Raw genomic sequence first — 15,237 nt, forward strand, 5'->3', positions numbered from 1 at the left:
CAATTTCGTCTATATATTTTCTTCTTCAGGAAAAAAGAAGGCCCTGCGGACTGATGGAAGGATTTCAAGCAGTGCCAATCAGGGAAAGCGGAGTGAGAATTCTGCAGTTTTCATCTCGTGTTTCTCCCCGTAGTCGCGGCTGCGGGTGCTAACGAAGAGGACGTCTATTCATCCGATTAATCCCCCGGAGTTGCAGCGAGGTACCGCCTGAAAGGCTTCGTGTGGATTCCTGGTTCATTCATCGCGGCTCCGTCAGGGATTTGTGAACTGAAATATTGTATGAACAAGTGAGTTTGTTTTTTGTGTATGTGTTATTTTTTTGATAAGCAAGTCTCTTGCCTTCGTACGGAGCGCTTACTGTCGGATAATCGGTGAAAAGTGGCGTTCAATCTCTTGTCGGCCTCACGGCGTTGCAAGGAAATACTCAATGCCCCATGGACAAGGGAACAAAAATACAACAATCGCGCTTTGGATGAAATCGAAGCTTGTCTCTTGTTGATTTTCGTGATTTATTTGATTTGCAGAGGAGGTAAAGCTGGACTGATCGCCACCATAATCTCAATAATTATCGCCATGACATGGGTGTACCCCACATCGGACAATACTACAGTCCTGAAGTAATTTGTACCACGTGAATATCCTGTCAAGGCAAAACATCAAACCTTTTGGGGCTTCTCTCATTTTACATTCCCATTAAGACTCCACTGGCATTATCCCATGTTCTCGTTCTGCATCGGTCAGGCACATTTTTTGATGAGACGTAATAGTTGATCGTCGCTTCTTTCATTGGTAGTGTGATTTATCATTCTAAAGCACTGGCCATGAAGATGTGTTCTCGTGATTGTGAAATACGCATTCTCAGGATAACATGATGTGCTCTTAAATTGTCAAAAAGGTAATTTCGCGCTTCTAACACGCTGACTTTAGCACAAATCGGGGTATAGAATGCACTCTAGAATGGCGGGTTTCCGATACCTGAGCGCATTTGTTGTGGCCGTCGTAGTGTACGCCACCCTTCAACTTAGCTTTGTTTCTAGCCACAGCTCGCACACTCTGCGTCAGCTTTCTGACGCTGTGGGCGTGAGTTCAGTGTCACCGCAAGATGGGGAATTGATAGGAGGATCATATTCACTTAATTCTAGACAGCCTCGAACGATGGTAGATGCGGTTCCACCTCCCCGTCTCAAATCAAATAACATTGACTCCCCGTCAGCAGAGGAGAGCGACGGCAGGGGCCATCAGTCGCCGGTACGAGTCACCGACAGAACGCAACCAGACGTGGCGTCCAATAGTCAGCGGGCCGTGCCCGGTGATGGATCAGCATTTGGGGAGACGAAACGTGATCCACTCGTACACGACAAGGGAGATGGAAATACCCTTCAATCTAGCAGAAAAGGGATCCAATCCCGAAATCTGACGGGGCATTCCGCAAATGCTACCAAAGCGGGAGCGCCAAAATCGAATTTCACAAAATTCGAAACTAATTCGTCGGCGGAGGTTAATCAGCTTTTTGATGGAGAGCAAACACGGCGCACAAGTGACACCGTGATTGGCAAACTGCGCGAAGGAGGTGATGGTGTAATGCTACACGAGGCGGGAACGAATGCACGCAACACTTCATCAACAGCAGAGATGGACTCAAAACTAAAGGATGAGAGAGATTTGGGGAAACGCATCAGCGATGATCATGCAAATCAGGGGTGGGGTGGGAGAATGAGTGATGCACTGGCTCAGTTTACAGACAAAACCACTCCCGATGATATATCATTTCAAAGGAGAATATTATGGGGAGATTATGTCGAAAATCTACTTCCCGACAAAGTGTCCGACAGTGAGGTATCAGCCTGGAGCTTTGACGTCAGGGGGCGCCAAATACGCCAGCTTTTGCCCGGGTGTGGGCGCGGCAAAAATCGTCTGGCTATTTTAGACAATGGTGACAAGTTGTGTTGTCGTTACCGACAGAATTTCGATCAGATACAGGGCGAGATCTTGTCTTTTCATCTTTCACGTCTTCTAAGCATCGACAATCTTCCCCTTGCAGTGCTGCTGAGGTTTTCCAAAGAAAACGATCAGTGGGAAATGGTTAGACAAAATGCAAGCAGGGCCGGATGGGAAGACCAAAAAATCATCGTAGCGACAAAATGGGTTTCGGACCTTGAACCTGCCTATATGCCATTAGAACTGCGAGCGCCGAACCAAACCTTTGGACCAGTCCAACTGGAGGAGCATTCATCCGAGTTTGACCAGAAGGACAATCGAGACCACTTAACTAAATTAGCCCAGTGGTCAGATCTCGTAGTTTTTGACTATGTGACCGCCAATTTAGACCGCACCATTAATTCGCTGGTAAACCTGCAGTGGAACAAGCACATGCTTGAGCAGCCCGTGCATAATGTCGAATACTCAGTCTCCAGTAATCGATTGACATTTTTGGACAATGAGTCGGGAATGTTGCACGGCTATCGTATGCTCTCTCGATATGGCCATTATCTCGACCAGGTACTGAATTCTGTGTGTGTGTTTCGCCTTCAAACGGTTCGTGGATTACATACTGTATTATCGTCTGAGAACAGTGGCTGGGATTTGCTCCAGGCTGCTCTAAACTCGGAAGAGCCACTGTACGAATACTTACCGTCTTTCCCGCCAAAATTTAGGGAGATTTTGCAACGAAGGCTTTTATCCGTTGCGTCTCATATCAGTTCATGTCAAGAATAATTCATCGTTTCCAGACCTAGTAACGTTGAACTTTTTATATATAGAAAACTGAGACTGAGAGAAATTGAGACTGTAGTTTTGAAATAGTGAGCTATTGGGAAGTCGATTTTTTTTTTGATTCACACTAATAATAGAGGGCTCGAGAAAACCCTTTATTGCAGGTTGGATGGAAAGCGAATTTGTTTCAGTCTGGTAAAACGAATTAAATTGACGGTTTCGAAATGTTCCTTTAAACAGCTCAAAAAAAAAAAACCCCAAACAGCTGTACACTGCAGACAAAACTCGAGAGATGTGCTTGCCTTGAGACTGAGCTTTTGAATAAGTTTGAATTTGGATAAAACTGCAAATAAACTGTCCAAGACCAAGTGTTTATTGAAATCATATATGGCCAATATGGTTCATAAGTAAAGACGAATGAATAAATAACAAGTAATAAATCGATGAATGAAACAATTATAATGGCACAAAAATGGTAGATAAAAGTAAATAAACGAACTATAGAATAGAGAGTGTGACGCGCTTTCTCCGTAAACGTCATTTGATGTTAAAGTGTAGATGCTTTATTCGTTTCTCTTCCCATCACACCTCATACACTGCAAAAAGTCCGGTGTTAAATAGTGAACACCGAGCTGGTGTTAAATTTTCGATGCTCATTTGTGGTGTTAAATTAACACCTCCGGGTGTCATTTCCAAATTTTAAACTGTTTTTTGAAGAGTTTCTTAGTAACTGCACTTCTTGTTGATTTTTAATTTAAACAAGACGATCAAGAATTTTACATTAAAATACTAGATTTTTGAAAAAATGTGAAAATAAATTTACACCAAAGTAACACCAGCTGGTGTGGTCTCTTATTGAAGCTGGACGGGTGATAAACCACTGATATTAACACCAACAAATATCAAATCAACACCATGTGGTGTCATTCTTTAATTAACACCAGTACAGTGTCAAATTAACACCACGAAGTGTCAGGTGAACACTTTTCAACACCATCACAGTGCATTTTCAACACCTGTGGGTGTGGTCCTTTATTGAAGTTTGATCGGTGTTAGATTTAACACCCGTGGTGTTAAATCTAACACCGATGTTTTTATAGTGTACTATATATGTACTTGCCTTTTGCAGGGTATAATGCGTTAACACGACTTTAATGAAATTCACGATAATGTTATGGGCAGGGAAATATTATGTAGTCTGTAATGCGTTGTTTATGTCGTGCAATATCTGTGTAATCGACTTTATCATTCGCCAATCATTTCTACGCATTACTGCACCTCGTTGGTGGTCATTATAAAGTACAATTTTGTATAATGCCTTATTTTTGTACGAATGCACAACATTGTTCTGCTTTATCATTACTCGCTGTTAAAAGACAATTCTAAACTAGCAAATAGTTAGCTCGAAAAGAAAGTGTAACATTTCACAAGTACAACAGTAAAACTTTGATTAAAATGGGATAAAACTTGAGAAAATTATGAAATTGTGAAGTTTGGATAATTTTCAAAAAATAGCGCAGCTCATAAACAGCCAGTAAGAATTTGCAAATAGTGAGTTGATGAGCAGCACCTCACAACCTGCCATTACAGGTTTGCATAAAATCTTGAAATTTCCATTTTTTGCTATTTTTTTTTCAAACGTAATTGCGTTCAAGCGTCAAATCCTAATGTATCTGACTGATTATAATTATGAATTATCATTCAGCCAGGAATACATATACTGTTTTACACTTTTATAGCAGAAAAGTTGAAATTTCGTCATTTTGGTACACAATCTGTAGATGATTTGGTTATGCCATTACCTGCTCACTCATTTGGAAAATTCAAGTCAACGTACTGTTCAATATTGTTCCGCAAAACACAGCGAATTTTAAGGATTCATAACTTCCTCACTTTTAATCAGAGTTTGACCAAAAGGGTGATCATTGTTGTGCTTCTGAAATTGTACTTTTTAAGACTACCTTTTAACTGGTTCAGAATATGTATATTATTTAAGATGAAAATGTTGTTATTATTGTCACGGTGGGAACTCTTTCTGTGTCCAATTTTGAGTAATGCTTTCACGATCATGTCAATGATGAATATCAATGTATGATAAAATGATTAATTATTGTATAATGAAATTATCTCTTTCTCGTATGACATATCCGCACAATATTATTCATTTCTTTACCGTTAAAGGCTTATCAAAGATAAGAGATAAGGGCATAAAGTATAACGTTTATAACAAAGTTGTCTAAACTTGTTACGTATTCAAAGAAAACGTTGTGATGACTTAATTGTCATCCATGATGGTCTTGCAATCACGTGTAGTTGGCGAATTGTTATTATTTTTCAATATTCTTTAATGTTGTTCAAAACACTGCCGTTAGTTGCTCTCTCCACAGAATGCCATGGCATACCCCCCCCCCACACACACACATATGCATGACATATACATATATACATACATACATACATACACACACACATACATACATCATCCCATACATAAAGAAAGAAAGAAGCATGCAAACAAACAACAAGCAAATAAATAATATAATGAAAACCGATGATTGGAACGGCGGATCGCCATCGGAATATGAATATTACGCGTGTATAAGGAAGTACTCCCTCTATATACAATACATTTGTTTGGACTGGGGTTTTTCTTCTTCTGTTTTGTTTGATGACGTGCTACATCACTTTTTTTTATGTTAATCGATTCATGAAAAGCACAATCATTATTTTGCAATATCACTAACATCGTCCGGTTCGTCCGTCATGTAACCTACCGGAATCTGTGTTATGCAACTCATTTACAACACGTATATTAATTACCTTCGTATGGCTGATGTAGTAGGCCTATACATTGTATGCAGAGCATTGTACCGGGTAAGATGTACTGTTGAGATCTATAAACGTACTGAAGCCAAACTTTTGCTTTAAACTAAGACATTGACAATCATTGCAAGGCAATCACTCAAGGATATTTCATTTGTACACTTTTGGACTTATAGTGTCATGATCATTAAATGATCTGTTGATAATGAAGATACATCAATTTATGACAATTGATTTGTTTTGTATTGGTTGATATGTTGTGACTTCCTTCGTGAACGTTGACTGTGTTTTATTTTCTTCTGTTTATTCATTCACTTTGTTTGTTTGATCCAAAACGCATTTTGCCTCGTCAGCTGGACTCCAGAAGTCTCTACAAAGCATGGATGATAATGATAATACACAAAATGATGCACAGGACAGAGTGGATCGGTGAGAATTGGATGTGCGAGTTTAACTTTGAAACTCCACGACAGCAGGAGATGGTTTTTATAGACTATTCTAAAAAATAAACGAGAGCATCCAATTTTGGCCTATCCACGAAATAGGCCTGTGCATCATTCATTTAATAAAATGGGCCCGTAAATTCACGAAATATATATATATTCCCCCCCCCCCCCCCCCAATCAAGCGTCTGGTACACCTACAACATAATAAGGCCTGAGCCATGCATTCGGATTTTACCGGACGCATGGTTCAGTGTGGATCAATAAAAATCAATATAGGTTATAATTGACCAAACAAATTGCAGATTCTAAAGTCCATTTCATGATAATATTTAACAAAGCTTATAATAAATGCATAGCACATAATGTGAATGTCCACAAGTGCTCAGATGTTGTCATGATAGTCATATAACTTGACATTATTCTGTTCTGATGATGCATTTCATCCAATGCACATAACCGTGATTGGGCTTTTTGTTTCATTTTTGTTTTTATAGTAGTAGTAGTAGTAGTAGTAGTAGTAGTAGTAGTAGTAGTAGTAGTAGTAGCAGTAGTAGTAGTAGTAGTAGTAGTAGTAGTAGCAGTAGTAGTAGTAGTAGTATAGTAGTAGTAGTAGTAGTAGTAGTAGTAGTAGTAATAGTGGTAGTAGTAGTAGTAGTATAGTAGTAGTAGTAGTTGTTGTTGTTGCAAGTGCTGTTGTTGCTGCTGCTGCTGTTCTTGAGTGGCACGGTGGCAAAGGACTGTGTTCTGTTACAACGGTGGAAAGAATACAAAAATAACCCCGTTGTGTCGATGAAATATAATAGATGAAAGTAGGTGGAAGGATAAATGTAACGAGATATTGATGGGTAGAACAAGGCGAGGAGAAAGCGACAAAAAGCGTGTGTGGGTGTGCGTGTATGTGCCTGTGCTTGTGTGTGTGTGTGTGTGTGTGTGTGTGTGTGTGTGTGTGTGTGAAAGAAACGGATACCAGATAGACGTCGAAATAAGGGGGATGATTACTTCTACGTATATCTTCTCAAAGCGATAAGATTTCACTCACACTGCATACATCCTTATCAATTTAGAGCTGTCATCACGTAAGGCATTTGTCACTGGCATTAATTAACCTTTATAAAGGGATGATGTAGTTTTGGTTGAGATGGGGCTTCAGGTTTCCAACTTTTTTTTTGTGACATACTAGTTATGAGAAACCTCTTATGAAATACGAAAGAGCTGACGATTCTAAGAGGAATTAGAAGTTTATTTGGTGAAAATTGGTATTGAAATGGCCGGGATATCAATGGAGATCCCAATTAAAGGTGGGATCCCGTTTTATTTGGACCACTTTGTTTTGCTTTGTTTTTGGATATCTTACACATTCTAAAACCAATTTTCATCAAATAAACTTTGAAATCCTCATAGAATTGTATGCTCTTTCATATTTCATGAGTAATCTCTAATTATCTTGCAAAAATTAAAAATCTGATCCCCCATTACAAAAATAAACCTGTACCACAATTAAAGTCCAAATATAACTTAGTCTAATAGGAAAGCATAAAATATTACATCTTCAACAGCATAAATTTGATCAAATCAGATGAAAAATAAGGAAGTTATGACATTTGGAAGTTTTGCAATTTTTGGGGGACACTTCCTGAACCGTCAATATGAATATGCAACTAGCAAAGTGAGCATGTCATTCCCTCACAACTTACCATATACACATTGTACTAGTGGTTTGTACATAAAATTTTGAAATTTCCAGTTTTTTATTCAAACGCAATTATGCCCGAAGCTCAAATCCTTGTAAATCAGTGATCAATATTCTGAAGTTGTTCAACCAAGAATAACATCATGTTTCAGAATTCAATGACAGAAACATTGACTTTTTTTTTTGTACACAATGCATAAATGGAAAATTGTGAGGGTATGACATGGTTATCTCACTCATTTGCATATTCATATCCACTGTACAAGAACTGTTTTGGAGAAATGAGCAAAACTTCAATATGTCATAACTTCCTTATTTTTCATCCGATTTCAGTCAAATCTGTACCATTGAACTCGTAAGATTTTATTTCTTTTTATCAGACTAACTTATATTTGGACTGGGTTTCCTCTTTAAATACCCACCATCCTTCTTGTCAAAGGTCACATACACACACTCACATACACACACACATACCTTACTTTCTTACTTTCTTTATGTGTGCAACAGTGTAACGTTCATGAAATATTATATGCCTCACTGTGAAAACATCACACCAGATATTGATATAATTGTATGTTCATTGGTGGCACCACATCATACTCGACCCTTTGCAAGATAAATGTTGAAAGATACACACACACACACACACACAAAGCAAAAACAAAAACAGTGCGGTCATGTGCACAAGGCAAAGTACAGTAGTTGTAATGGCACAAAGAACATTGAATTGTCCACCTAGGCTATCTGTTCAACGACCTGAGCATATTATGTGGTATCACTACAACAGCAGAAGTACCAAGCACGCATTTCCATATCAAAATATACAGTACTTACTACCGTACATATGAAAACAACTACACATTCTCTCATTTGAAGTCTTCAATAATTTTATTTTGATAATCATCTACTACAAAAGTACCGATCACATTATTCTTTGTCAAATACAGGAATAAATACTAGTGGCTGTTTCTTCTCCCTCTTCTTTGTTGCTCTCATTTTTTTTCCTTGTAAGTACTCTAAAATCATTTAAATACATCCATCATATAATTTCAATAAATTGTACTTAACGGACAGATGAACACAGTGGGAAAGAACAGCATCTGCCCCACAGTGTTGACACAACACAGACAACATTCATGCCATGCAGTACTTACAAGTATTCTATGACACCACGACTGAGTTTTAAAAGTGAATTCCCCGGTTAGGGCAAATAGGCCTCTTTAGTATAAACCGCTTGAGAAGCACGATTAATGACCTTCTGCTTCTCCTGAGTGACAATAAACATCTATCATTCAGTAAGGGCATAAAGGGCATTGTGCCCCATGATGTGATTGGATGAGACATCTGCTTGGATTTTTCTCTTTTTTTTTCTATTTGTACAAACATACCTCTGGTATTACATAAATTCAGCAGGAGATGACAAAACATAGTTGGACATAAAAGGCTTTGTTTGTCGTTGTCAAAATAAGTATGATTTTAGGAAACTATAAAGGAACAGGAAAAGGTGCCCAGCAGTTCAGCTCCTTATCCCTGTGTAGGGAAAACAATAGAATATAACACATTTAGCACACACACTCACTCACTCACGTTCACTGACTTTCTTTTAATGTAATTGCACAGCCTTGAATGCATGACAAACTGAGACCCATCAAGGTAAATGAGGGAAAATTGCTGACGTGACATCATTTGCATAACGACTGGCCCATGCCTCCTGAACTGTGTTGTATTAAATGGTACTGGACAACCATTGGGTACAATATTGTTGATAATAATTATGTGATGTGATCAGAGGTAAGTACACAAAATTTCAGAATACAAAACATATTCACATTATTTCAGAATAAAGTAATAAAAGTGACTTTGTAATCACCAACTCTCTAAATTCGAACATCACCAAACACAATGACAAGATTAAATACCATAATCAACATCTTCCATTTCCATCTTGACTATCAGTACTAATGGGTAAAACGGGAACAAAAATAATTATGTAGCATTTCAGACCAGCTGAAAGAAATCATTTGTATTCTACATCAAAATTAGTATATGAAGCATAAAAATCGAAGTCTAGCACACTTACAGGCATTAAGTGGAGAGAATTCTGACTCAACTTTTAAACAAATAGTGGAAAGTCAAGCATACAAAAAAACCAAAAAAACAAGCAGGACAATGACTTCAAAATGATTATAGAATTACTCAAACGAGACTAAGAATATGCTACCTACAACTAAAACCAAGGTGATTATTACTGACGGCTAGCAATCACTGATACAACACTTTGAATCTGCGAACATGTTTTGCATGAAGTGAACATTTCATCTGAACTGCTGACATGACAGCTGTAGCTTTAAGACAGCAACCCCCATTCTCTAGTCCCTCTTGATTTCTACAGAAGCTGGCTACTTGTATTAAGATAGAGAAAAGTCAGAAGAGTATATGTTAGAATACACATCTAGCTACTTTCCAATCAAGTTTTGCATTCAAAGCTTTAAAATGTTCCCTGAATTTTCCTCTCATTCTCATTTGAAGTCTTTCAGTTTATCTTCAACTAACCCTGACATTATGTAGACATCGTTCAAAGATGATTGCGTAAAAGATTCATTTTCTTTGCTTCCAGAGTTATCAGATACGCCTACATTGCCACTGTGCATTTCAAGAAACCGTATGCAGTTGTAGTCTTCTGCAGAAACGAGGGACCGTAAAAGACATTTCATCCAAACACAGAAAAAAAACTTGCCATTTTCATCATAAAGTATTTGTACGATTTGAAGTTACATTCATAAGACAATACACTTATGCATGATATGTATTTCTTTCTCTCCGGCACAGTTACTTCAAACCCACCAAATCATGACTTGTACACAGTCAAACTTTAAAATGACAAAATAGATCAGATAGTGGTGGGGGGGGGGGGGGGGGTGGAGTAACTAAAACTCCACTCTGATTATCCTCATACTTACAATGGGGTAATGTTTGCCTCAAGCAATGAAGCGCAAGATCACACAACAATTTCGCTGTAATCAATACATCATCTAAACTACTTGTGCAATATAAACTTTCCACTTTATTGCTGCCATCTGACGATATCAAACTGGATTTCCCTGCATAAAGTATGATTGCAAAGCACTACAAACAGAAGGAGTCAAGCAAAGGTAGTGGATTGGATTTTTCAAAAAGGAGAAAAGAAAAAAAGAAAAAAAAGCACTTTGCAGGTGAGTATGAAACAAGTAGATATTTTGCCTCACCTCCCTGATATTACTGAACAGATTACCCCAGATACCCCCAGATTACCCACTAGGCACTGGAATTATAACTTCACACAGGGAGAAGTAGAAGCTAACCCAGAGGTAATTTTGTGAAGTTCTGTCTTCATGCACAGAGACTGGTCAGAATTGCCCTGTCATGCTCCCTGCTACATAGATCATCCTTAACCCACTAACAACCATCAATGTGGTTTTAACATCGTTAACGAGCAGGTTGCACATGGTGGTGAAAGGGTTAAAAAGATGTCTGTGAAATGACTGACAGAGCCCAGGGGTTGACAGTGAGTCTTGCCATGAAAGAAGTAATACAAGGCAGGTAATAACATGCAAGCTGAAAAAATTTGAATATACTTTAGTCGAGTACTGTGTATGTCTGCTTGTGCATTGTGTTTTTGGTTTGTTTGTTTTTTTGCACATTTTTAAGCTGGCTCCAGTTTGCAATTTGAATACATGTGAGACAAAAGTCTAGCTCCAACATCTCCTTTTCACTTCCTGTTCTAACACTCCCCATCAAGAATACTTCAAACATTATTGCGCATATTTCATCTGCTTTCATTTCTTTTCCTTTCCTTCACACAAAGCCTAACTCCTACAAAATCCTGGTTGCTTTAAAAAAAGATATCATTATCTGCAACAACAACAACAACAAAATGGGCAGATCTCCAAAAGTAGGCGAATAAAATAAGGATACAGATCAGGCTCATATATTTTACATGGTAATTCTTCTTTATAATCATTTGCAGTCTTTCAAAATGCTCTCACCCCTTGTTGATATGTATCTTTAAGATGCAAATTGTTGCATGTGGAGTGTGGACAAATGTCAAATGTCTAACCAACTTTACTTCTTGAGCAGTTGCAATGCAAGAGTTGTAAAGCCATGGGAACAGATACATCGCTGTGGGCCCCTAATGCAGAAATTTTCCAGAAACAAGATGGGGATAAGCCAAAGATGTCATACAAATGGTACTGAAATGGACACTGTTGCTTTCTTTTAGTAAATGAACATTTATCCCGAGTACATTAACATACCACTCACTGATATGCAACATTCCGACTCCCCGTTGTAGATTACACAGTACTCACACACATAATCAATTCCCAATTGCATTGTGGCATCATTCTGAATAGTTCTTCACTTGCACAAGGTGACTTACAGCTACATTGCAGGAAATGAAGTGGAATGAACAACAATGGACGTTCAATCACTCATTGATTACAACATGCACTTATCATATCATCAGGCATACAACGATATCGACACGTATCTCTTTTTTAAGTACAAACTCAGAAACACTCAAGAAAGACATAGTATAGTTTACTCTGACGATGACTGACATCACACGATGGTTAATGCATCAACAAGATTTTCCATCATTTGTTTTTCCAAAAAATTGAGCCAGCCGCAGAAATTTGTATCCCCATAATAAAACTACAGTCAGACTTCAACTGAGAGAACACGAAATATCGCAGATAGAAGATTCATATTATATACATTGTACAAGACAGATGCTGAAAATGATAACATTCCTTTATCATTGAGCATGTCCACAAGCAAATCATATCCAACATGTGCTACACATGTTGCCATGGAAATGAAAATCTGGCGTATATTAGATACAGCTTGGCTGTGTGTGTAACGACAATATCATCCATCACCAACAGAATTAAAGAATACATTTTCCACAGCCCAGCTTACTTTCTGAAAGCGCCCTCTTCTTTTTATCGCAAGTTTTAAGTGCCAAGGTAAATATCCAACCAGCAGCCATTGACTGCTTACATCAAAACAGCCAAACAAACAGCCGTTTACGAAATGGGAAGTCGTCATCATCACTATGACGACGATAAGATTTGAATCCATGTCGACACTAAGTTTTGACTCTGTCGCAAACTTCCTGAATAACCCTCAAAGTATCTTGTGACAAGTGAACGAGACAAGCAAAAACGACAAAGAATCTCGCTTCAAATCTCTGTCTAAACCCACTACTTGTGTTTTCCTTTTGATAGGTACACAAAACTCTTACTTTACCCGATCAAAAAAGAAAAAAAAGATGGATAACTCTTGTAGACATGTTAATATGTGCAGAACTGCTTTGTTGGTCAGATTTATTCAAGGCCTACACGTCAGTCAGTGATGTAGATATACATTGTACGTTCTTGCCACAAGAAGAGCACAGGTGCATTATTTTGGCCCTTTTGACCCAGGGGGCTGACAAGCTTCCACAACAATATCTTTCAGAGGGACTGGAAAATCCTTATATCACAAATTGCAATCTCTAAAAGGTTCTGTCAGACTTACTACCTCATGGGGGTTCTCTTTGCTTTGCTATTAAACAGGATTGTGGGATAACAACACACTTAAAATGGGTGATCTTAAGTTGCTGTGAACAGCTTCCACTTCGAGATACTAGCTGTCATTTGAGAACAGTGAGGTTCTGAATTTTCTGTGGAAGATTTACCTTTCAGTGGAAGACAAGGAAAAGTGTTTCTTTCATTCAAGAGCACAAAGCCAACACCAATCTTTCAATACGACAGCTAGTGACGTGCTCAAGTATGCTTTGACTTGTAGAACTTATGTCATAACTTCATTTTTCACCATTGTTTTGCTGTCTTTAAAATCCATCAAAGTGAGGCGTATGAAACATCAGAGAGGGAAAGAGTTTTGCCATGCTTACACATCACGTGTGCTGCGCAGAAATATTAAATAGATAAATAAATAGACAAATGAATAAAACTGTACAGATCTTAATAGTGTGTGCAATTTGAATTCTAAAACATGTAAATCTGGCACAGCTATTATCGGATGACTGGCAACGTGTTAAGTATCTCAGATATACAACACATCTTGTTGAGGCTGTTCTTCTTTACATCCACTCTACCCCTTGCCTCCTACCGAGTCATGACCAACTGTGAAAGGCCCACGCTGCCCACACTTTGTGTGAATCAAGAAAAATTTGAGCGAGCGAAGAAAACGGTTAAAAAGAGTAACAGAAAGGAAGGCCATGTATTCTCAACACACCACTGCAGCATTCAGTCAAAACGATACTAAGAGTCTGTTTATGACACGGTGTAGTCGCAGAACAGTTCAAAAGTATAAAAACAATATGAAATACAGCACCATGCAGATGCGAAGATAAGATAGCACTTCAACTGCCGTGAAGAGGCGTAAAAAATGCACTTGTAAATATGACAGAAAGGAGAGGGTTGGGGGGGGGGGGGGGGAGAGAAGTGAAACAAGTTGAACTGAGTTGTCAAACTGTGAAATAAGGAAACACAGATAAGGCCAAAAAGCAAGAAACCACATCAATATCTTCCTTGTAATGAACAGCTCTACTGTTCTTCAAGAAGAGTCCTGCATTTCAGTTTGATAAATCTCGATACGGTGAATCGAACTATTAAAGGGCACCTCCGGTTCTGGTATAGAACAGGTTCATAGCCCCCCTTAAAATATACAACATTCTTGCAGATACATTCTTCCTGCGTGATACTGGGAGAACAGAAGAAAATATCAAAATATTCCCAGTCATCATGAAATTTCTTGTGAATAGCTGTTTGGGTAAACTGTGTGCGCAAATATACCAAACAGCTAAAGAATTTTAAGTGTGAACAGGATAAGTAACAAACTGCATGCTCAAGTAACTAAACCGCTGATAACTGATGCTTTTCACAGGATATGAAGTGCATCAAGCCTCTACTACAAATCCTCTGACTTTTAACTTCTACATGTACTTTCTTACTTTCATGTACAGGTGTCATGATTTAGAAAATAAAAAATACACTGACCAAGGTATACAGGATCACCAACAATGCTAACAAAACATATATATTATCTCTTACTTGTGCGTGAGTACTTTGGGTGGAACTTGTGACATTTTCATCATACAGTTCAATAGAATTCAACACAATGCTCTCTCGGAATGAATTCTGATCATTATTACTAGTACCCATGATTACTGCATCTTTACATGTATGCACGTATATAAAGGTGGAAGGATTTCTTTTAATGACAGATATACGAGCTTTACTTACAGCATGTGAAGAGCTTTAAAATAGTGATTATAACATGCAATGTGGAAAATAAAACCCAAATTGTGGTCATCTCTGGTAAATGGTTCACTTAAAGAGGCTATGGACAAATATCTTTAAACTCTTTGTAGCAGGTACAACAGCTTTAAGCTGATCTGGAGTTTTGATTGCCATCATTTGGACATTTGCAGGGGAGCCATTTTGCATTGTGGGTGGATACACATGAAGTCGGTTGCACTGTCCACAGTCCTGCTCCGTTGCCAGGCAACCACAGGCTGCA

The 15,237-nt window shown here is 38.3% G+C and overlaps 1 protein-coding gene across 1 annotated transcript; it reads left to right on the top strand.

Annotated features, from left to right (window-relative positions):
* Window positions 1-957: 957 nt before the first annotated feature.
* On the top strand, window positions 958-2,715 carry LOC139727463 (four-jointed box protein 1-like). The gene has a single exon (XM_071638436.1). The coding sequence runs from the start codon at window positions 958-960 to the stop codon at window positions 2,713-2,715; it is 1,758 nt and encodes a 585-aa protein (XP_071494537.1).
* The last annotated feature ends 12,522 nt before the right edge of the window (window positions 2,716-15,237 follow it).

This window comes from Diadema antillarum, unplaced genomic scaffold (assembly GCF_040938485.1).
Source record: "Diadema antillarum isolate AM-2024a unplaced genomic scaffold, OU_Dant_1.0 seq00000131_RagTag, whole genome shotgun sequence".
Lineage (NCBI taxonomy): Eukaryota > Metazoa > Echinodermata > Echinoidea > Diadematoida > Diadematidae > Diadema > Diadema antillarum.